The sequence below is a fragment of the Neurospora tetraspora genome, assembly GCF_033439725.1.
Source record: "Neurospora tetraspora strain CBS 560.94 chromosome Unknown B0H65scaffold_3, whole genome shotgun sequence".
In the NCBI taxonomy this organism is placed as follows: domain Eukaryota; kingdom Fungi; phylum Ascomycota; class Sordariomycetes; order Sordariales; family Sordariaceae; genus Neurospora; species Neurospora tetraspora.
The window spans coordinates 2,965,766-2,988,155 of record NW_026944385.1 but is presented as its reverse complement, the minus strand read 5'-3'; the positions used below and the strand labels follow the sequence as shown (position 1 = coordinate 2,988,155).

The window sequence follows — 22,390 nt, the reverse complement described above, 5'->3', positions numbered from 1 at the left end:
ACTTCTTTTACTTTTAAATTTAATAATAGTCTGGAACGGGGAGCGGCGGTTAGAATTTAAACTATAATTTAGGTAATTAGTTAGGCGATTTCATTTATTATTAAGGGTATAATTCTTAAGCGAATTTATCGACGTTAGGGAGTTTGTTAACGTTGAAGTTCGGGATTAATTTTATTAAATTTAGGTTTTAGAGCGGTAAAATTCTTAATTATATTAATTATAGTCGATCCGTTCAATAGATTTCCGTTGTTAACCGACTTAGGAATACTTTTTAAGGGGGTAAACTTCTTAGAAATATTCGAAGGAACCGATATAAATCGTTAAAATACAGAATATAACGGGGTATTAAAATAAATAGGTTTAATAGTAGGATGACGAATAGGGGTTAGTAAGAGGGGGTTAAATTTAGTTGAAGTTAAGGCCTTAAAAAGTAGGGTAGGGAAGTTTAAATTAGAAATTTAGTCTTGAAAATGTTTTTTTAAAGTTGGGTCTAATAGTATTATTTGTATTAATAGCGGTTGATCCTAAAATAGATTCGTTAAAATATAATATAATTGAATTAGAAAGAAGTCTAGGATTTGGGTTTTTGAAATTAGACGGGGTAAATAGAAGATTAATATTTAATACATTAATAATATTAGCGTTAAACCTTTTAGAAATTTAGTTTTGGGAAGGGGTAGGAACTTAATTAGACGGGGCAAATATTTAAGAAGAATGGGTAACCGCGCTTAAAATTATTAAATTAGAAGTAGGTAGGGAAGGGAGAAATTACCTTCGGGCTCCGAACGTAGGAAACTGCCTTTAAAATAATATAAAAAGTATAAATATCTACTAATTAAAAGCTACTCCGACGGTTAATTCTATAAATACCGGTTCGATTTATTAAAACTTATTTATGAAAGGCTCGTCCGCAGTCTAATTAGGGTATTAATTATAGTCGATAAATTCGTAGCAACTCTTCTAAGCTCTAAAACTACTATTAAATATACGTCGGGTTTCGGTCTATTCGACGGAATAAATATTTTTATAATAGCCTAAATAAACGTTAAGGTTTAGAGCGATCCGTTTAGCAATTTCCAAATATTCTTCCCATATAACCTAAATATTTAGGTAATTAGTACAGTAGAATCTCTGTAATTGACAGACAGTTTATTTAATTTGTTTATGTAAGGAAATAGATAGTATCGATTTGTAGGATTCGAGGAAATTAATAATATTGATTTATAAGGTTTGAAATTGAAATAAATTCAAGCGTCTCGGTTTATCAGACTTAAGGTCAATTAAATTTAAGGTTTACTAGATTCGAAATTCGCGTTAATATACGTATTAAGCGCGGGCGTTTTGTAAGAGTCCGACGTAAAGTTTATTAGAAATAAATTTCGAAAAGGCAGATTTAACGTTCGATACAGAATAGATTAATCAGTATTAAATTAGACGACGCGATATTTGAAAGGATAGTTCCTAAAATAGGGAACGAGGAAATCAATAAACGAAGGAATTAATAAAGTCGATTTTAAATCTTAAAATAGGAAACGAAGAAATTAATAGTATTAATTCTAGCGATGCTTGAAGTAAGCAATTACGAGAATCGATAGTATTTTAATTACGATGCTTAAGTTAAATTAATTATTAATTTAATTAGTAATATCCGAAACGGGTTGATCGCGGAGTTTAAGTTGATAGTTAATAGCGTTAAATTAGATCGCTATAGGGGACGCATTTAACGCGGTTTCAAATAAAAGTAAACAAACTACCAAAACCATTGAAACAACAAGGTATGATGAAGTATATTCGATTATTGTATGGGCACTATTGTTAATGCCAGAGGCATATGCAAGGCGAAAGCAAACTGTGGGTACAAATGTGTAATGTATTCTACAGAAGTATAGATGTATTGCAAGGGTGCATGATGTACTGGCTATATATACTGGCCACTATATACATACAGGGTGCGCCTGCCTCACATGTGCGTGCATGCTTAGTAAGCTCTAACAGCCATCCCGTGCTTCTTCCCCAACTCGGCCGTCTGTCTGTTCCAAATCGGGTGTCAATCCATGCTCCCATTACTGACCCGGTGCCCGTCTTCAAGAATCTAGACGCGCTCTCGCTTCCCTTTCCATCGTATATACCGACCTCACTTCAACGCCGCCCTCCCTCGACTCTCCACCCTATATTTAGTCCCATCTCGACAACGACAGACATCCCATTCTCCCCGCCCGTCTGATCTCAACTTCAACCGCGCCCTCCAATCTGTCCGCCACTAATACCTCAATCTCCTGGTCCTGTCCAAGAAAGCCACGACGAGCCATTATCGCCGAGCCTCCTCGATCCTGCATCATTTGTACCTGACCCAACCCTCGGAAGTCTGTTCACTTTTATATCCAGTCGCCCATCATGTCTGGATACCCCGGCGCGGGTTACAATGGAGGAGGCTACGTCCCGCCGCCTCAACCACAATATGGCGGCTACTACCCTCCGTATGTTGTTGTAGCCTTGTTCTTAAAACTGCGGATCTAACTTTTGCAGTCAACCCGCATACAATGCCTATCAGCAGCCGCCTCCTCAGCAACAACCCTACATGGGTTATCATCAGCCTTCGCCTGGTCCCCAGCAACAACAGTACTGGAATCCACAGCAACAGGTCCGTTTAAGCTCATTACCATAACCCACATCCACGCAGAGGAGTACTAAATACAAATAGACGCCCACACCACAAGGATATGGCAATACCCCCAATTCCCATTACGGCAGACCTGGTGAGTGCTAGCTACAATGGCCCCCCAGACTGGAGTGTGGCCTCTAACTATTCTTTCAGATGCGAACATGCCAACGGTGAATTCGAATTCGTACGCGCATGGGAACCACCAAGCTCCTCCGCCTCCTCCTCAAGCGCCTCAGCAGTTTGGATATGGCGCTCCAGCGGACTACGCCTTCCGATATTCGCAGTGCAATGGCCGACACAAAGCTTTGCTCATCGGCATCAACTACTTCGGTCAGCGTGGCCAGCTGAGAGGATGTATCAACGACGTCAGGAACATGTCATCATATCTAGTTGAGCATTTTGGGTACAAGCGCGAGGATATGGTTATTCTTACCGATGACCAGCAAAATCCCATGAGTCAACCTACCAAGCAGAACATCCTTAGAGCGATGCACTGGTTGGTCAAGGATGCTAGGCCCAACGACTCATTATTTTTCCACTACTCCGGTAAGCACTCAAGATGATCTCTTCCCCAACACCGGAAGGCCTGCTTCTGACGGTCGGATTCGCTAGGACACGGAGGCCAAACCAAAGATCTTGACGGCGACGAGGAGGATGGGTACGACGAAGTCATATATCCAGTTGACTTCCGACAAGTGGGACACATCACCGACGACGAAATGCACCGCATCATGGTAACACCGTTACAAGCTGGCGTTCGGCTGACCGCTATCTTCGACTCATGCCACTCGGGAACTGCGCTCGATTTGCCGTATATCTATTCAACTCAGGGCATTCTCAAGGAGCCCAACCTGGCCAAGGAAGCTGGCCAAGGTCTTCTTGGTGCTATCTCATCCTACAGCCAAGGCGATCTCTATGGCGTGGCGAACAACATCATGGGGATTTTCAAGAAGGCCACCGGCGGTGGCGATGCCCATGCAAGAGCATTGGCTACGAAGACGTCACCCGCCGATGTTGTTATGTTCTCCGGAAGCAAAGATGACCAGACCTCGTTCGTATACCCCTCTATTATGGTTCCTTGTTCTTGAAGCGTCTTTTTCTCTCTTTCTCTTTTGGCACAGGCATCGGATGTTTGGGAGCAAGAGCTACTGGGCGTTTGGGGTTTTAGCCGATGCCGTCAAGTGGGCACAGCAAAGGCATTACTTAGCATACTTCTTGTACATACCTTCAACCTACGCTCTAGATGCAAAGTACGATCATCATTATGGTCTGTGACTTTGCATCTAGGGCGATGGGTCACGTTGGATCACCCTCACGCCTGCCCCTCATTTCCTTCCCCAGACGTCCCTTGTCAAGATTTACTTGCTAACCTCGATGCCTTCTTCGCAGAGCCGACGCCACAATTGCTTCACAAGCTACAGGGGCCATGTCCTGGGCTTTCATTAACGCCCTCAAGAAGAACCCCCAGCAGAGCTATGTCCAGCTGCTCAACAGCATCCGAGACGAACTGCAAACGCGTTACACACAGAAGCCTCAGCTGTCGTGTAGCCACCCTCTTGGTGAGGCTTCCCCCTCCTCACATTCCTCGTCATCATTCTACAACCCCTCATCAAGTCGTTATCTGGTTACCACGTTTAAGATTTGAGCTGCATATATATACCCTTAAAAGGAAACTCGAGGAGAAGTGTCTGTTTGGGTTTCTTTTACCTGCATTGCGTTGCGTGGACCGCCTTTTGCGCGGTTGTTTGGAAAAGTTAGACATTTTAATGGACACACAAAACACACAATGATGACGAACAAAACGACCCAAGATAAGAAGAACAAGCTGACTAACTTTGGTGATGCAAATTATAAAGATACGAATCTCCTATTCGTTATGTGAAGAAACCGAAAAAAAAGAAGTGTATACCAACAATCGGTCGCTAGGAATCATTTTCTGTTCAACAGAAAAAGCGTACCGATTTGCGGTCGACTGGTCGACACGCCTGGGTAAGGTATCACTAGGGAAAGATGGCGACCGACTCGCCAGGTCTTTTGTGGGGTGTTGGGCATGATCGGGACCTGAAAAGTGAATGTTGATATGACGAAGGTTGGACCGAGGTTGTTGGTGGTTTTATCTTGTCTGCCATTTGGTTGGTTGGCTAGGGATGATAAGGCAATTAAGTGGACTGTGTCTTAGTCTTTGGGTACCTGGAAGGTCACCTTGTCTCTTCTATTTGGATATAGATACATATAACCACTTCCGGTCCTATCATGCACTCGTGAATAAAAGTGAAGAGCCGCTTCAAGCATCGAGGTCTTTCTATTCAACGTAATACTGTATTACAGGGACAATCTCAACGATGTTTGGTTTCAGTCTATGAGTGGTTCGACCTTGGAATGCTTGTTAAGTGGGAGCGTTGTCCCTTTCCGCCTACCGATGCTCTTCCTTTTCGCTATTTGCGAGCTGATTTGGCCGTTGTTAAATCCCTAGAAACCCACAATTTGTTTGCAATGTAATATTGTCCAAGGACATTGATGAGATCCTCCAAGACGCCTTATCATGATGACCATCTGAACATCTATTCCACCAAGCTCATGTGTTCTAGCTAGGACTTACCCTCTCCATCCAAATCCTCTTCATCACGGGGCAACGTCATACCCATCAACCCAAGCAGGTTGCCCGCTGGACCCGCCATGCCCGCCTGGCTCTTGAAGCTCTCCAGCAAGTTCTTGGCCAGATTATAGTCAAGGTCGACATCATCGCCTCCCCCCTCTTCCTCTTCCTCCTCGTCGTCCATATCATCATCATCATCACTCTCACCATCCGCCGCCGTGGTCTTGACTATTTCTCGAGTCTCGCCCTTCGATGACCCTTCTTCTACCTCACCCTTCAATGCTCTCGTGGAGGTCTTGGTCTTGGCCTTTTGAGGGTCTAGCTGTAGTGCGCCATACGAGTTGAGTTCCTTTTCCATCTGAGCCATGAGAGCTTCGAGTTCCTCTTGCTCATCCTTGCCCATGTCCACGTCCTCGTCTTTGCCCTTGCCCTTGCCCCGAGTGTCAGGATTTTGCGAGGCGGTGGTCTCGGATTTTGTTGTTGTTGAGGTTGGTGTTGTCGGTATCCCCATCATCTCTCTCATCATTCTTGAGAACTGCTCTTCGTCGAAACTCACTTCCTTGTCTTCGTCCTCGCTGTCCATATCGATATCTGAGTCCTCCTCGTCGTCGTCGTCATCATCCTGGTCCATCTCATCAATCTCAGCCCCATCCAGACCTGCTGTTTCGTCATTCAGGAATGCCTCGAATCGGGAGACGATCTTTCGTAGATCGGCTTGTGTCGTGGAATCTCCGAAGGTCGGTATAGCGTCCCCTCCTGCACCTCTGTTATCTTCACCAGCCTTCTGCTGCTGTTGCTGCTGCTGCGTCTGCCCTTGCCCCCCACCTCCAGCCAACTCCCTCTCAAAATCCGCAAAATCAATATCCATCCACGTATCATCATCCTCCCTATCCACATCCTTCCACTTCCTGATCTCCTCATCAGTCGGCAGCGCCGCCTCCTCGCCGTCCTCCGCCAGATCCTCAAGCAACAGCGCCACCTCCCTCGCAACACGACTATCGCTCTTCTCAGCGCCGCGAGCAAGGATCTCAAAGCCCGTGGTGAGCTTCATGCCCATCTCCAACCTGGCGAGCGTTTGCAGCTTCTGGAGGGCTTGCTTGCCCTCGTCCTTTTCAGACACAGACAGTCCTCCTCCTTCGTTAAGCTGCGCAGCCTGGAGGAAGTGCTCCCTCCATACCGGCGGCGGATCAAAGTGCTGGGACTTGAGCTGGGCGTAGAGGACCTTGGTGAGGCGAACGCTGATGGTCACGAGGTCTGTTGGTGGGAACAGCAAGGAGTCCGGAGTGGGGGAGAGAAGCGGTTTCAGCGAGGCGGGATCGCGGAGGTAGAAGGCCTCGATAGCGGGGGCGACGGCTTTTGGGCGCTCGTGGAGGATGTAGGCTAGTTTGCGAGGGATGGTGACGAGGGTGTGGTGGAGGGAAGAAGCGATTTGGCCGGGATATTTCTCTAGGCGGTAGAAGGCTTCGGCTTCGATGAGGGGGGAGTGGATGAGGATGTTGGGGTTGGTCCTGATTATTGAGAGGGCTTCGTGGAGGGAGATTTGATGATGGGCCTTGGAAGAAGGTGGCGAGGAGGAGGAGGAGGAGGAGGAGGAGGGAAGAAGGGGGATGATGCGCAGTTGGCCGCGGTTGATCCATACGCGGTTGGTGTCATTCTCGGGGCTCAGCCATTTGGGGAGGACTTTGGCGGCTTCGATGAGGAGGAATTCGCCGTCGCTGTCGAAGATGCGGATCCATAGGTTGGGGAAGGAGATGCTTAAGGTTCGAAGAAAGTAGACTATCAACCATTCGTCTTCGACATTGTCCCCATAATCAGTACGGCCATGGAGGTAAACCAAACCTGCATTCATATGTTCCGTTAGCATGAGTGCCGGGATGATATGGTGTAACTGGAAGGTGTGGTAGCAAAGCAAGACATACCATTATCAATCCTCGTTTCAAGCTTCAAAGGCTCGCGTTGCCAGATGTAATCTTTGGTGAGCTCATCAAGCCTTTGAAGGGCCACTTTTCTGATTGTTTCCAGGCTCGAGAGCGTGGTTCTTTGGGCTTCAGGCTGATCGTTGATGATGAAGAGCATGTACTCAACACAGTTCTCTGGGAGGCTCATTTGGAAGCCATTGAAGGCGTCGTCTCCCGGCCTTGGCTCATTCGTGGACTCCATCTTTTCTATCGTTCTTGGAGTTTCTCCCCCTTCTCAACTTTGGAGCCTTCTAATGCCTGGAGGGTTTTCTCTTCACTGCATCACCTGCCGTTGATGGTACGATATGATTGAAGGATAACACAATCAAGCTAAAATACTCCAACCGATGAGACGACCATTACATTCGATATTGTTAGTTACTTCGGCAGTCAACCTCTTTTTTTTTTTTTGCTCAGACGTTGAGTAGGTCCGTGTCGTTCAATTGGTGTCTACCTCTACGTAAGGTATCTGACTTTTTTGTACAGGTCCGGACCCAGTACTTACACTAGTAAGTGGGACAGGTGGGGGTAGGCAGGTACCATGTACCTACCTTAACCTGGCGAGCTACCCCAACTCCCCTGCCCATGTATCCCCCGCAAGTTCCCCAACTAACTCTGCCAGCCCCCACCAGCCTGGTGCGTGATCCCGTGACTTCGCTCTAACATCCGACGCGCCTGTGTACCTCTAGCGAAGAAGCCCGCTAATGGGACTCCGAACCACAGGCGCTAAGTGGGGCGGACGGGCCTGTGTGGTGGACTCCCCGCGTTGGCACGCGTTTTCTACTTCCTCGCACACACACTGCCTGCAGTAGGTGTTGATGGCAGATGCGTATTTGGAGTCTAGAAACTTGAAAGGACACACTCAAAACCAGATTCAAAAATAGACGGAGGGCAGCGCTCAGCGCTCCTCGATATCTCTTTTTAAGTTGATCCAACATCCATCATTATTGATTAACATTCCTCTCGAAACAACCTTCTTCCATCTTGGGTTCTTTTTTCCTCCCACCCTCTCTGGTTCTTGCCCAGGATCCTACCTACGAGCGGCTGGGTACAGCCATCCAGCATTTCCACCATGCCAGCGCGAACACTCCTCGACGCTGAGGCCAGCGCCGAGTCCTCACGAAAACGTCAACGGCCGGCGCCCACGAGCGATGACAGCGAAGGAGAAACCGCTACGGTAAGCGATACAAGCCTTGTCCATCTACACGCCGACCTCAATACATCTACATATCTGCACGCCGCCTGAGACCCAGAAGTTTGCCTGCTAACATGCTACACAGCGCTCCAATGCCAACCAGGCCAAAAGAGCCCGTGTGGCCACCGCTCGCCACGCGACTCCAGCCGATGATGACGACGCTGATGTCGACGATGAACGAGGTCATGCAGCATCACCGGACTCGCCCCCCAAAACACAGTACGAGTTGATGCGTGACAATAACTTTGAGCATCTGCAACATCAGGATGCCGACGATCAGCGAGCCACCCAGAGACTACGCTTCAAACCTAACAGGCTGGGAGACAACGCGGTGGCCGATAACGGCATCTTGCAAAGCATCACATGCATCAACTTTATGTGTCACACACGACTACACTGTGAACTCGGCCCGCTTCTCAATTTCATCGTGGGTGAAAACGGAAGTGGAAAGAGCGCCATCTTGACCGCTATCACTCTTTGTCTTGGTGGCAAGGCCAGCTCAACCAATCGCGGAGGAAGTCTCAAGAGCTTCGTCAAGGAGGGCACCGAAAAGTCTGTTTTGATTGTCAAAATCAAGAACCAAGGCCAAGATGCCTACAGGCATGATGTTTACGGGGATTCCATCAGCGTCGAGCGTCACTTCTCCAAGTCCGGCAGCAGCAGCTTCAAGGTCAAGACGGCCACTGGCCAGATCGTATCTACCAAAAAGCAGGAAGTCGAGGAGATCGTCGAGTACTACGCCCTGCAGGTGGATAACCCCTTGAACGTGCTTTCTCAGGACAATGCCCGTCAGTTCCTCAACTCGTCTACCAAACAGCAAAAGTACAAGTTCTTCATCGAAGGTGTACAGCTGCAACAGCTGGACAATGACTACAGGTTGATCGCCGAGAGTCTGGAGCTGATGGAATCCAAAATTCCCGACCAGGAGGAGCGGGTCAAAGCAGCCGCGGAGGAGCTCAAACGAGCAAAGAGCTTCAAGGACGCTATTGACGGGAATCGCAAGCTGAGAGCCAAACAGCATCAGCTTCGGAGCCAGATGTGTTGGCTCCAAGTAGTCCAAGAAGAGGCCAAGCTGACAAAATTGGACGAGAAGATTGCCCAACTTGCGGATCAAATGGCCGAAGCAGACCGTCAGAGAAATGAAAAGGGCGTCGATTTGGAGCGCGTTGAAAACCAGATCCAGGCCTTTAAGCAGAAACTGGAGGAGGCTATCCAGCAAAAAAACGAATTCGAAGAGCAGGTGGACGAGAGGAGGAAGAAAGCTCAAGCAATCAAGAATGAGCTGGCACAAATCCAAGCAGACGAACGGGCAGCCCACCAAAACTTGAGAAGTGCACTCACGACAGTAAAGGACTTCGAAGAAAAGGTTGCGGCCGAAGAAAGGCGCCTCGAGGAAGCCACAGGAGAGGCCCTTCTTTCCAAAACTCGGGAGCTTGAGAAGGCAAAGGAGCACGTTACAGAAGTCGAGGCCAAGATTTCCAAGGCCAAAGAGGACGAGAGAGACCTGCTAAACAAAGTAGACGAAGCCAAAAAAGCCCGAGAAGCCAAGGCCGCCGAATGCTCTCGCAAGAAGGACGAAATCACCGTAGCGGAACAGGAGTTAAGGACCTCCAAGAAGGATCAAGGCTCTATCTATGCAGGTTATGAGCCCAAACTTCCTGAACTACTAAAGATGATTGAGAAAGAGACCAGGTTTCAGAACAAGCCGGTGGGGCCGCTTGGTGCTCATATCCAGCTACTGAAGCCGGAGTGGTCTTCGATCCTGGAAAAGACGCTTGGAGGCATCCTCAATGCATTTATCGTCCAGAGCATGGCCGAACAAAAATTGCTTCAGGGCTTGATGAACAGACTCAACATCCGCCAGTGCCCGGTATTAATCGGCAATCGACATCCCCTTAACACAGACGGCAAAGAGCCCGATCCTTCCTTTGACACCATTCTCCGTGTGTTGAAGATCGACAACATGATGGTGCGCGATCAGTTGATCATCACCCAAATGATTGAGCAGGTCATACTGATACCACAGCGTACCAAAGCCGAGGATGTCATGTTCAGTGGAGCACGACCCCGAAACGTCAAGGCCTGTCTGACTTTCCATGACAGAAAGAGGGACGAAGGAATCCGACTGGTTGTCAACAACAGCGGAGGTATGTCGACTTCTCCTGTGCAGCCCCAACGTAACCGCCCCCCACGGATGAAGGCGGATGTCGGCTCGCGGGTTGCTTATCAAAAGGAGACCTTGCGACATCTGGAGCAAGAGTATAGCGTACTTGAGCGTGAACATCGTCAACTGCAACAAGAGGTCCAGAAGTGCGCTAGCAACCTCACCAAGATCCAGAGAGACAAGAAAACCTTCGACAGCGAATTACGGCATGCTAGGGTTCAAGTTGAACAAGTGCAATATCAACTTGATGAATACGAAGGCGGCGATTCTCGCCTTACAGGCTTGAAGGATGAATTGGCTGTTGCCAAGGAAAAACAGGAGGCTTGCGGGCTTCAGTACGGCACCCTTCGGTTAAGGAAGGATGAGAAGAACCACGCATCCTCAGAAGCCCAGGCTCAGCTCACGGAAATCAAGAAGGAATTTGAGAAATACGAAAAGGAGGTGAATAAATTGCAGGAGAAGAAGGCCAGGCTGGAAGATGTGCAGAAGATCAACCTCACAGAGGTCAATGAAGCTCATGCCTCTTTCGACATATTCAAGGGGGAAAAGGAGGTTGCCGAGAAGGATCGTGAAAAAGGTGCCGAAGAAGTCGCCGCTTTCACAAAACAAATCATTGAAGCATTAGGGAGTGAAGAACGAGCCCACGTTAACCCAACCGACAAGTACGAGGAGCTGGAAAAGCAATACCAGAATATCCAAAATCAACTGGAGAAAGAGCGACGTAAGAGGGGCATGACGGATGAGGAAGTTTATGCGAACCTCACGAGGGCGAAGGAGACCTATGATGATGCCAAGAGATCTCTTGAAGGCATCAAGACGGTCAACTCTCGTCTTCGTCGGACGCTGACCATTCGTCTCGAGAAGTGGCGCAAGTTCCAGCGATACATCTCGTCACAGAGCCGGGCGAACTTCATTTATCTTCTCAGCGAGCGTGGCTTCAGAGGCAAGTTGCTGCTGGACCACGAGCGGAAGGCTCTGGATCTGGTGGTCGAGCCTGACAAGACCGAGAAGAGGGCAGCCGGGAGGAACACGAAGACATTATCTGGCGGCGAGAAGTCTTTCTCATCAATCTGTCTGCTGCTGAGTATTTGGGAGGCCATGGGAAGCCCGCTCAGATGCTTGGATGAGTTCGACGTGTTCATGGACAATGTCAACCGTGCAATCAGCACAAACATGCTGGTGAGTACAATGAACAACAGCAGTGATGCAGACAAGCAAGGATATGCTAACACGGTCACAGATTACTGCTGCTCGTCGGTCCGTAAATCGGCAGTATATCTTTATCACACCGAATGCCATCGAGGGACGGAACACCCTCGATAAGGACGTCAAGATTATTCGGTACGTATCCTTCCCTTCTTTGCCATTACCTGTATTCGAACTAACAACGTCTGTCTAGACTGACGGATCCGCGGCAGAGGACGTTGGCCGACCACTGAACTGAGTACTCTTTGCCGTTAATCTTGTTTCTGTTCTTGTCTTGATCTCCATGGGTGGATATTTGAACAAGTTCTGTCAAAGTATAGGCAAGCGTTAAAACGGCGCAGAGAGGAGATGGCGTCTTGTATGGACTGATTGGGATGTCATGGCGCGTTTGCGTTGGTGTTTTCATAGCGTAATTCTTTTTGTCTGTGGCAAACATGTGGGCGCATTATAGAGATATCTAACCTTGACCATCTGGATTGTGTAAATGTTGTACAGTCTTTGCATGCGACGTCACCTTACAATGGAATTTTCTTCCCGAGTCTGACCTTTTCTTCTTCACCCGTCCTTTTGTCGTCTGTTTGTGAAGTTTATGGATGGTAAACCCGAATAGTCCTTCGAAGGCAGTCATCACTAGAGTTTCACTGATATGCGTACGCCTCGCGTCCTCTCTATGGACTTTCTAAAAGATTCTATATCCTGACACCCTTGCTCCGGAGCACATTGACGCCCGCCGTGGCAGTGAACCCAACCCACTCCCGCAAGTTTCTAAACACACCACCAACCTCATTCACCTCCCTGAGCCTGCGGTTCAGGAAAGCTCGGGTATCCATAAACTCAGGGGAGTGGTCGTTGGTCATAAACAGCTCGGCAGCGGCGTAAATCGTGGAGAGCGAAGCGCGCTTGGTATACCACGACGGGTCGACGGAGGAGTCGCCGGCGAGGAAGAGGATCTCATCCGAGAGCAGGGCGAGCTCCTTGAGCGAGGGTGGGACGTAGGATGGTTGTGCCATGATTGCTAGAGCCTAGATAGAGAGGTTGTGGTAACGTCAGTCCGTCAATGTAAGTTTGAACAGAATGATTCCAAACCAGCGAGCGGCCTTTGTTTGAAAAGCGAACGTGGTCGTCGCGAGTATTGAAGGAAAATGGGAACAACTAACCTCCTGCCACCGCCCAATAACCTGCGCATTCGCCAACAAGCGCTCCCACGTAACCGCCTCCACGCGCGCCTTGATCTCCCGCTCCGACAACCCGGGTCTAGCTCCCACGTGTCCCTCGCCCCCAAAGAGGTCACTTGCCCGAGCCGCGAGCCCCTCCCGCTGCTTGACCAGGTGGTACCGGATCAAAGTGAAGGCGCCCTCGGGCAGGATCGTCGGGCTGATGTCCAGGTATCCGGCATCGCGGGCGCCGGCGGCGAGCGCAGAGGAAGTGAAGCCGTGGCTAGGAACGTGCTGGTAGGCGACGCTGAGAATGGATTCCTCGACGGGCGTGAAGGCGGCGGGAGAGGACGGGTGGTCGTAGGAGTGGTAGGAGCTGCGTTGTTGGTGTTGTTGTTGCTTCGGGAGCTGTTGTATTTGGGGGCGTCTACTGCTGCCGTTTCCGCATGTGCAGTCGGAGCCGGTGGTGCTGGTGCTGGTGTTTAGGGAACGACGGGCAGTCGGCAGGGCGGGTGCCGCGGCGCGGATCGTGGAGGAAGAGGAGAGGATTTGCCGGGCGGCGCGGCGGAGGGGTATCGGTGATGGGCGCATCTTTACGGTCGGTAGTTCGTCAACCTTCTAGGTAACGGACCGCAACTTTGTTTGGAGTTGAACTATCGCGACTTCAATGAAGTGGAACGGAATGAGAGCTTGCCGGCCGGACGTGGGACCTTGGATGCGATAACGTTATCCTCACGGCCTCACGTGTTATGGGTCTGCTGCCCCACTTCATCACTGTCTCCATTTCTAACCCCATATTAAAATGCCCCTGGTTCCTGCCAAGACGAGAAAGGGCAGTTCGAGCTTCGAGGGCGGTTACTTCACGTCTTGCACCAGTCTTGACGACACTATCGATTCATATTTGGAAGTTGTCCCGGTATGGTGAGCAATGACCTGCGGGTGGATTTTTAAAGAAAGAATTTCGCTGTCGTATCACAAATTTATGACAGTGATGGAATCGGCGTTCGGGATAGCTTGAAGCACATCCTCCCCAAGATCAGTAGGGTGTTGTCCTTTCTGCTTACACCATATGAACAGGGCAAATGATAGTCAGTACCTCTCCTGGCTACAGTCAACCACTTGAATCGAAGCAACAAATATCGATATAACCTGTGTATGTCAGCGGACCAAGAGGGGCCATCGAGGTCTCGTGTGTGTGTGGGAGGTTCCAAAATGCAGCCAGGGAGCCATGGCTAGGATGAGAAACAATGGAGAAGTGAAAGTGCCATCGGCTGCTGCAATATAAGCAATCGGGAATACGACCGAACGATTGGTGGCTGTCCCTCTTCGACTATTCGATAATCACCACCAGAGCTGGGGCATTATTGGTTGCCGATTCAATCTCTTCCTGCAACAAAAATGTCCGGAATGCGTTGCCGAGTATATCCGTATGGTGTGCCATGGACATGCCATATCTCATGAGATATCCATCCATCTTGAAGCCAGCTTGTCCGTGGGTGGGTTGGGAGGCTCGCAGAAGACAGATCAGCTCTCTCTTTCTCCAGCACTATCTGGCGCCTGGCAAGCCTCTTCGCTGAATGGGAATGGCATTCCTTGTGGTCGAACTCCCCGGTAGATTGTCGGACACTCAACCCTCGTCCTGGCCTATGCATGGTTGCTCGTATCTTGCTTTGGTTCTCGGAGACACCGTCATATTCGGGGCATCTCCTCGTTCGGACATGGCCCCGCGGCCGCTCCATTCTCATCCTGGTCTCCGTTGCCGTACCCGAGAGAGGCCGTGGTCCAGACCCTTCGGCTTACGAAGGCTTGGCCTCATGGGAAGCCGTTTCCGCGCCGTGTGGCATCTTTTGCATAGTGCCTTTATTAGCCGGACCCCTCCTGCATTGACCGGTCTCAGTTTTCCAGTGGTTGGTTCAAGGATGAGAGTGGGGGGCAGGGATGACAGGAAGATAGAAGGAAACTCTCGAGAGAAGCAACTCGTTCATCCCGAGTGAGTCTTTTTCAATAATCGAGGTGCGTCCCTATGAAACCGTCAAAGTCCCCGCAGAGGTACACGCTCGGTGACATGTTGGGCGAAGAGGGTACTCCAGATTGCTCCTATTGTCAAGCTTCCCGGCTTCTTTCAGCTGTTCTCGATCCTCCCGGCTTGCTTTGATATGCATGACGGGCAGTGTTTTGGCATCCCCGAAGAGAATGTTCGGCAGGGCGTGGTGACCATTGGTTGCTCTGCTTCCGGTGTGCCGCGCTACCGCTGTTGTAATACCGCTTTTTTTCATTCGATTTAGATTCGCTCAGAAAGGGTATAGCGGGCCGCCATACCCTATCTGGGCATATAAGCGAGTGCCAGCCAGCTGGTTTACCCCCTGCCACCACGTTCAAATACCCACTCTGGGCGGGTCTTGCTTGCGATCGGCTTGGAAAAGTGGGCAGTACTAGACTACAGCTGGCTAGAACGAATTCAAATCGAATGAAAAAAAGCGGTACGGTAGTACAAGCGGCTCGAAAACAGGACCGCTGCTTGACGAGCTCTGAGGGCAGTCAGTCCCTTGGGAACACGAGCACCGCAAGGAGGGGCAGTTGTCCAGATGAGAGGGGTTGGGAGGCAGGCTGGTGGAATATCGAAACCAAGCCCAGCCGCCGAACCGCATCGAGCTCATGATTCGACCATGACTGCGTGTATAAGGAATCTCGCCAGCTTTTGCAAAATTCAATCCACTTCCGGATGGCTGTCAGCGGATTGAAGAATCGACCAGCGAGATTCCCATCCCTAAATTCGAGTACCTACTTACCACCCTCTCTGACCGACGGAGTACATCGGTCAAGTATAACCGAGTCGCCTGCCTTTCTAATGGCATCCCTCGCTTACGAGCATCCCTTGATGGCCGTCAGGTCCATGGTAGTGTGAATGTATACCTGTGGGGGGCTCGTGGAAAGAGAAACAGCCCGCTCGTTCGAGATGAGGCTTGAACGTGGATGGCTTCATACAATCCACAACCGATGATGTCAAACCTGAAGACCTCCAGCCCCGTCTGGCTCCCAACCCGGACCGGGACGGACGTGACAAGTGGAGATGCGGAGCCTGAGGATGGCCCGGATTGGAATCCGAAGACTATATAGCCTAGGTGGATGGATCATGGAACTGATGCTTAAAGTAGGGTGGACTGCCCTCACTCGGTGGGCGCCGAGTATGTATGGTGCTGTAGGGTTCTCTTGTTTAAAGAACATTGGCATACATTGAGGTTGTGTTCAAAATATTGATACGATCAACACTTTCTCAAAAAAGAAGACAATTGTAGTTGATCCTTCAGACGACGACAGACCCAGAGGATGGTCCTCTATCCACTGCGGACCTGGTTTTCATTTGTATAAAAAGTGAAGCACTTTGAGGTGGTTTCAGCACATTTCTTCCTGTTCTAGACTCGAACAAGCGGAACAGGGATATCGCACGTTTGACTCGGGCAGTGGGCCTTCCTTGCAATGACAAGCTGGAACTGAAGCCTACAAGTCTCAGATGCTGTGAAATTTCCACTTTGGTACAGAAACACTTTTCCATCCTCCAGGACTTTCGTGGATTTGCTTGAGACAAGACAGCCTTGGGTAGAAATCGAAACGTAAAGCCATCCGTACAAAGCTGTGATCGATCTTGTACCAAGAACCTACTGCCTCCTCGAGTGAGCCGGCGGACTTGTCGTCGAGGGTCGAAGTTTTCGGAAATGACGACAGCCTTGAGATTCCGTATCTGTTTCCTCCATAACTGAGGCCAGGCACCGACCTAGTACTTGGTATAGTGCTCTACCTGATCCATACTCTTTGTTTCTTGGACTCCTACACCACCAGCACTAAGTATTAGAAGTTGAAAAATCGGTAAAGGCAAGCCTGAAAGAATTATGAAAGCAAGGAGCAAGGCCCGTAGAACTAGTAGGTAGAGTAGCAGGCTGCTTTGTCGACTTTATGTACCGTCGAGGTTATCTGGGGCAGGGAAAGGTAAAAAGTGGACCTAGACTGTATGCATGTACTATGTACCTGTACCTCACTTGCACTGTCCGGTCTGACTCCCTCTTAATAGCCCCACTGCATTTGGTTTGCACCAGGTTGTACCTAGGTACCTCACAGCGACAGCCAGAATGTCCACCGATGAGAAGTCCGTGCATTATGAGTGGGCAACAAGGCCAGCCTTCGAGGGGCGTGCTTTCACTCATCCCACCGCACCTGGCCCGGCTGCGCATCCACACAAGACACACAACATCACTGTCAGTCAACCGGTCACGGCATCGACACAACTTCTGCGGTCCAACGCCCACCGACCTCAACTCCTTCTTGATCCCGTCCGGAAGACCGTCCGCAACCTACACCCCCTCGACGACTTGGCCCAGGGAGACTCCACAGTCAACGTCGAATTCTTGTGGTGCCAGCCTGCGTGCCTCCAAAGGTTGCAGGTACGTAGCTCTCTCTACCCTCTCTACCCGAGCCTCGAGGTGACGCGGCGTGAATGCGATGTGCCTTGTCAGAGTAAAGGAAGCCCGGTCGCCTACACTATCCACGGCATCGCATTGAAGGCTGGACCTACCTCTAGCCAGTCCCATTGTGGTACCTGCGACCAGTACCACCTCACGTTCTGGCCAACCTCGTACCCTTTGCCCTTCCATTGCCCTCCATACCTACAACTGACTCTCTGTACCCCTTCCGTCACGAACAATTTCCTGACCCTTTTGGGCTCTTTGCCTGTCTAGCCCGCTCTCGTCTGCCCTGCCTTGTTCAAGCATCGCCCTCGGCTACACTCGTCCACGACCGACCTACCGCGTCGCCCCAAAGTGCGCCAGCCTGCGCAGATTCCCGTTCGGCCTTGCAGCCCACCACTCAATCCCTCCCTCGACGTCTACCTACTACCTACCACAGCCAACAGACGCACGTCTGCCCAAATCCCATCTTTCCTCCATTTGCGCCAGAGTCGCAGTGTACCTCGACTGAACCCGTTGTCCCCCAACCTCAGCAACGTTCAAGCGCTGCTGTAGCGAACAACATAGCACCACACACCAGGACAGCACCAATCGTCGCGTTCCCGACGACCTCGTCCTACTCGAGCGGCTAAGTTGCCCGAAAATTTTTCTCGATTCCTACCGTACCTGCCTCGAACAGGACATATCAGATTCAGTTGTCATGGGTAAGTTCCAGTCTGACACCAAGCCAGCCAGCACCGCGGCCGGTCTCTTCTCGCTGTCTCTCCAGTGTCCTGAAGCTGGCTGCCGTGCGCTTCTCGGCTTTCTCCATATCCTCCCTCACAGTCTCACACAGCTTGGTCTCACCCAATCCATCCCACCTTGGAGCTCTCTGGCGGTGGCGGCCGAGACGACTCCTCATTTTCACGTTGGACTTCCCTTTTGTTTCCCCCGGCAATCTTACCCGATCACTCGCCCTTTACCCCTCCTCACCACTCGGGATGGCTTGTCGCGTCTAGAGGCACCAGTCACCTCGATAGCCAGCCTTCTCGGTCCCATGTTGCGTTTGTATGAATCTCGTTGTCGGGAGCACTAGGCGATGCGTCGATGGCGTATCACGCCAGCTTTGTAACCTCAATGAGAGCATTCAGTCGCAACGGCATTTGATCTTGACCAAAAGTCACCTGGCGGGCCCGGTTTGCGAGTTGTGGTTGGGTTGTGCTCCCGACTTCTCTTGGCCAAGTGGAAGCTCGCGTTACCCTTCCCGCCGTTCGCAGACGGGGGCTGCAGTATTGCTGCAGTGACGTGCCCGCGTTCTTTGCCTTGCGTCGCCTTGTCCTGCCTGCCCTCAGGCTACATATATACAATTGGCACCCCTCCCTCCCCCTCCCCCATCCTCCTGCACGTCTTCCCTTTCCGGTCCACAGTGGTTGGAATCATCAGGTTATTCTCACCCCGCCGCATCACAAGCTCTCACACTACCTACCTCTCTCTACCTACCTTTCCTACGCCCTGTGTCAATTCCTTGCGCGGGCTGCTTTCCCCCCAGTTGCCACTGGTCACTTCATTTCTCCCACAACATCCCCATACTCCGCCCCCTCCACCTTTCTTTCTCTCGTCTCCCCACTTAACCACTTACATCGTTCTACTTTATCCATTTGGTCTAACCTAGTTTCTCTTTCTACAGCCGACGCAGCAGGAGACACTTATCGCCCTGTAAGTACCACGCATTCAAGTTGCTCATTCCGTCCCTTTCCCTCGTTTTTTTCAGCGCCGGCCTGTTTCAGTCAGCGTCCACAATCATTTCACCAGTCCGTCACGCTCGTGACGCACCCCTCCTCTTTCTTCACAAGCACCGCGAGGGTATAGCATCTTTTTCAAGCCCTTACCTCGAAGGATTCGCGTCAGTCCCCCGATTTGTGGCCTCGATCAACTAGTCTAGTCTGATCGACTTGTCCTGGCGATCTTTGGTCAAGCTTCCATCCTTGACTCGCATAAGCTAGGAGCTAGCAGTGGGGAACGAGTACCCTTCTGGCCGTCACAACACGCAACCACCTGCAGACCCGGTCACTTGCAGTTCACTTTATTCCCCTCGTCCTTTGTTCTCCAACTTCCACACACTTCTTTATTTTCCTCTCTCCAGACCTTGCACTTGTTCATTCGCTGACGACGACCTTCCTCAAAGCGTGAGAGGTCCCGTTCCCCCAGACGTGGACGTTCTAGAAGCCCCAATACTCGCCGTTCATATTCGCCCCGTGACCGTTCGCGGAGTCGCCATCGGAGAAGAAGCCGCACCCCTATGACTGGCCAAGGTGCGCCTGCTGGAGGACAAGGAACTGGTTACAACGGACAACCTCATCGAACTTTCGAAGACCGCGCCGCTCATCGTGAACAAGTCATGAACAACATTCGGGAAACGTCGCAGCAGGACCGCCGCGTCTACGTCGGCAACTTGTCCTACGACGTCAAATGGCACCACCTCAAGGATTTTATGAGACAGGGTATGTCGTGAGGCAAGAAGCAAGGATCGGGCCCCATGTGTTGCTAACCCGTTATTAGCTGGAGAGGTGCTCTACGCCGATGTGTTGCTGCTTCCTAATGGAATGTCGAAGGTGGGCTATGAGTGATTTGCGTTCGGCTACTGGTTCTTTTGTGGCTCCCTTCCTTTCGGTTATTTTTGATGGATTGTTGGATTGACGGGTTGGGACATCTTTGTCCATGGAATTTGTAGGGATGCGGGTAAGTCAAACTTGGAATCCATCAACCACTTGCTAAGAGACTAGATACTGACATCACGTTCTTGACTAGAATTGTGGAATATGCGACCAGGGAGCAAGCCCAAAACGCCGTTGCTACCCTGAGCAACCAAAACCTCATGGGCAGACTTGTCTATGTTCGCGAGGCAAGTTCACGCCTGGACTATCGTCAGAATAACCATATACTAAACCTGTTTTCAGGACCGTGAGGCCGAGCCTCGTTTCGGCCCCCCCGGAGGAGGTGCCACCCGCGGTGGTTTTGGTGGCGGCATGGGCCCCAACGGATATGGAGCTGTTCCCGGCCATGCTGGCCCCGGCGGCTTCGGTGGTGGTCCCATGGCTGGTGGCGGTGGTCGCCAGATCTACGTCTCCAACGTTTGTTCCATCCCCCATTCATACTCCTTTCCATCTTGAGGCACACTAACCAACCTTTCCCACAGCTGCCGTACAATGTTGGCTGGCAGGATTTGAAGGATCTGTTCAGACAGGCTGGTAAGTTGCCAACTCGTTTTAGGCTTCAGCGTAACCTGCAGCTTTCATTGCTAACTTGTTATAGCCCGTAACGGTGGTGTTATTCGCGCTGACGTTCATATCGGACCTGATGGACGCCCGAAGGGATCGGGTATCGTTGTCTTCGAGACCCCGGATGATGCTCGCAACGCCATCCAACAGTTCAATGGTTACGATTGGCAGGGCCGTATGCTAGAGGTTCGCGAGGATCGCTTTGCCGGTGCAGGCATAGGTCCTGGTGGCTTCGGCGGACGTGGCGGCTTCGGCGGCGGCCGTGGCGCTTTCGGCGGTTTCGGTCGCGGTGGCTTTGGTGGTGGCCGCGGTGGCTTTGGAGGTGGCTTCGGCGGTCGTGGCGGCTTCGGAGGAGCTCCCGGTGGTGCCCCCAGCTTCGATGCCAACCAGCCGGCTGCTCAGCCCAACCCGTTCACTGACTTCGCTACTTCTGGTACTGAAAGGTCCGAGGTCATTTACGTCCGGAACGTAAGTTACACTTGACTCTTGTGCCCCCCCCCCCATTATCCGATTTTCTCTGACTTGTCCGTTCTCCTTTTAGCTCCCCTGGTCGACCAGCAATGAGGATCTCGTCGAGCTCTTCTCTACTATTGGTAAGGTAGAGCAGGCTGAGATTCAGTATGAGCCCAGCGGTCGCTCTCGCGGCTCTGGCGTCGTTCGCTTTGACAATGCCGACACCGCCGACACCGCGATCCAAAAGTTCCAGGGTTACCAGTACGGCGGACGTCCTCTCGGCCTGAGCTTCGTCAAATACCTTAACCCTGGTGCTGGCGGCGACAGCATGGATACCGACCCCCATGGTGGCCTGACACAGGATCAGATTATGTAAACTGATCTCCGAATATCGCGTCAGTCATACTGGTTGATGCGACAGATTTCTTTTGACAGTTTGGGATTTTTCGTTTGGAGGTGTGTATCATATGACTGGATTTAAGCCTGCCTTCGATGTGGCACTCGGTTCAATCTTTTCCATTGCACTACTTGTCTACGGACAGGTGGCTATGGTCAGGGATTTAGTGGTCGAGAGCGTTGGCCTGGGATAGGGCAGTAGTCTGAAGGGCCGCATGACAAGCATGTGGAGGATGGTGTGGGAGAAAGGAAGTTGAGGAAGTTAAATTTGCAGACATGCTTTCCCTTGCCGAGTTTAGCACTTGGGAGAAGTGAGCCCTACTGAAACTCTTTGTTTTTCTTGCGGCTGATTACTGGCTCTCCGCCTTTTTTCAGCAAGTGGTTTTCGGTTCGGGCCCTCAAAATGGACAGTTGATCTTTTTTTCACCTACATCACCGCCTTTAGACTGTACTCTCGAAGAGAACCTGGCAACATCTCCGTTGACCTTGAGATCAAGATCGAACTTTAAACATGCAACTCTCAGTGGCCTGAATGAAAGCCACAACATGGTGAAACCAAGGTGATGTGACGTGATCTTGGTGTATCGTGGTGATGAATCGAATTGAAAACGAGTAAGCCGGCTACCCCTTAGCTGATGCTCGTGAGAGCGGCTTAAATGTATCTGTTCCTGAGGTCAGGATCTGGTAGCTGCTGCTTCACCTGGGCAGTCTTGTTGTCTTCCAAAAGGATAAATGATAGCTGGGCTAATAGGACTCTTTGGATCGAGTCACTCATACGAGTACTCCATCCACGACTCTCCTGGTGATCAAGTCGACAACCTAAAACAGGATCGTGAAGGCCAGCCAGCAGAGTTGAAACGAGCGTGTGAACGCTGTCGATTTGGCTCGTTCT

General features: G+C 50.7%; 6 protein-coding genes across 6 annotated transcripts; 4 read left to right on the top strand and 2 right to left on the bottom strand.

Annotated features, from left to right (window-relative positions):
* The first annotated feature begins 2,012 nt into the window (after positions 1-2,012).
* Positions 2,013-4,916, top strand: B0H65DRAFT_462317 (caspase domain-containing protein). The gene is made up of 7 exons (XM_062826633.1): positions 2,013-2,477; positions 2,527-2,641; positions 2,702-2,756; positions 2,816-3,208; positions 3,275-3,713; positions 4,052-4,221; positions 4,519-4,916. Exons 1-7 carry the CDS (start codon positions 2,395-2,397, stop codon positions 4,542-4,544), a joined length of 1,281 nt encoding a protein of 426 aa, XP_062683154.1. The 5' UTR covers positions 2,013-2,394; the 3' UTR covers positions 4,545-4,916.
* Positions 4,917-4,964: 48 nt separating this feature from the next.
* Positions 4,965-7,665, bottom strand: B0H65DRAFT_522635 (SGT1 protein-domain-containing protein). Its single transcript, XM_062828776.1, has 2 exons — positions 7,178-7,665; positions 4,965-7,097 (listed from the first exon to the last, which is right to left on the bottom strand). Exons 1-2 carry the CDS (start codon positions 7,416-7,418, stop codon positions 5,251-5,253), a joined length of 2,088 nt encoding a protein of 695 aa, XP_062683153.1. The 5' UTR covers positions 7,419-7,665; the 3' UTR covers positions 4,965-5,250.
* Positions 7,666-8,288: 623 nt separating this feature from the next.
* On the top strand, positions 8,289-12,014 carry B0H65DRAFT_508023 (uncharacterized protein; the record flags this gene model as incomplete). The annotated part of the gene is given in 21 exon segments (XM_062828197.1): positions 8,289-8,393; positions 8,497-8,527; positions 8,558-8,838; positions 8,863-8,976; positions 8,989-9,018; positions 9,046-9,081; positions 9,103-9,105; positions 9,121-9,177; positions 9,190-9,345; positions 9,382-9,462; positions 9,478-9,576; positions 9,589-9,742; positions 9,758-9,864; positions 9,880-9,996; positions 10,009-10,119; positions 10,147-10,356; positions 10,366-10,380; positions 10,393-10,438; positions 10,448-11,754; positions 11,816-11,916; positions 11,975-12,014. Coding segments are annotated over 21 exon segments (3,201 nt in total).
* A 456-nt stretch (positions 12,015-12,470) lies between these two features.
* B0H65DRAFT_441625 (COQ9-domain-containing protein) lies at positions 12,471-13,526 on the bottom strand (the record flags this gene model as incomplete). The annotated part of the gene is made up of 2 exons (XM_062825539.1): positions 12,471-12,803; positions 12,939-13,526. The coding sequence occupies 2 exons, from the start codon at positions 13,524-13,526 to the stop codon at positions 12,471-12,473; spliced, it is 921 nt and encodes a 306-aa protein (XP_062683151.1).
* Positions 13,527-17,087: 3,561 nt separating this feature from the next.
* Positions 17,088-18,024, top strand: B0H65DRAFT_508021 (uncharacterized protein; the record flags this gene model as incomplete). The annotated part of the gene is made up of 2 exons (XM_062828196.1): positions 17,088-17,320; positions 17,832-18,024. The coding sequence occupies 2 exons, from the start codon at positions 17,088-17,090 to the stop codon at positions 18,022-18,024; spliced, it is 426 nt and encodes a 141-aa protein (XP_062683150.1).
* Positions 18,025-19,670: 1,646 nt separating this feature from the next.
* On the top strand, positions 19,671-21,478 carry B0H65DRAFT_508020 (uncharacterized protein; the record flags this gene model as incomplete). The annotated part of the gene is made up of 7 exons (XM_062828195.1): positions 19,671-19,872; positions 19,931-19,994; positions 20,180-20,273; positions 20,329-20,502; positions 20,568-20,619; positions 20,684-21,117; positions 21,191-21,478. 7 exons carry the CDS (start codon positions 19,671-19,673, stop codon positions 21,476-21,478), a joined length of 1,308 nt encoding a protein of 435 aa, XP_062683149.1.
* Positions 21,479-22,390: the final 912 nt, after the last annotated feature.

Coding starts and splice junctions, on each gene's coding strand:
- B0H65DRAFT_462317 (XM_062826633.1), top strand. CDS start 2,395: ATGTCTGGATACCCCGGCGCGGGTTACAATGGAGGAGGCTACGTCCCG. Junction 2,642..2,701: donor ACTGGAATCCACAGCAACAG/GTCCGTTTAAGC, acceptor AAATACAAATAG/ACGCCCACACCACAAGGATA. Junction 2,757..2,815: donor TTCCCATTACGGCAGACCTG/GTGAGTGCTAGC, acceptor CTATTCTTTCAG/ATGCGAACATGCCAACGGTG.
- B0H65DRAFT_522635 (XM_062828776.1), bottom strand. CDS start 7,418: ATGGAGTCCACGAATGAGCCAAGGCCGGGAGACGACGCCTTCAATGGC. Junction 7,098..7,177: donor TGAAACGAGGATTGATAATG/GTATGTCTTGCT, acceptor ATATGAATGCAG/GTTTGGTTTACCTCCATGGC.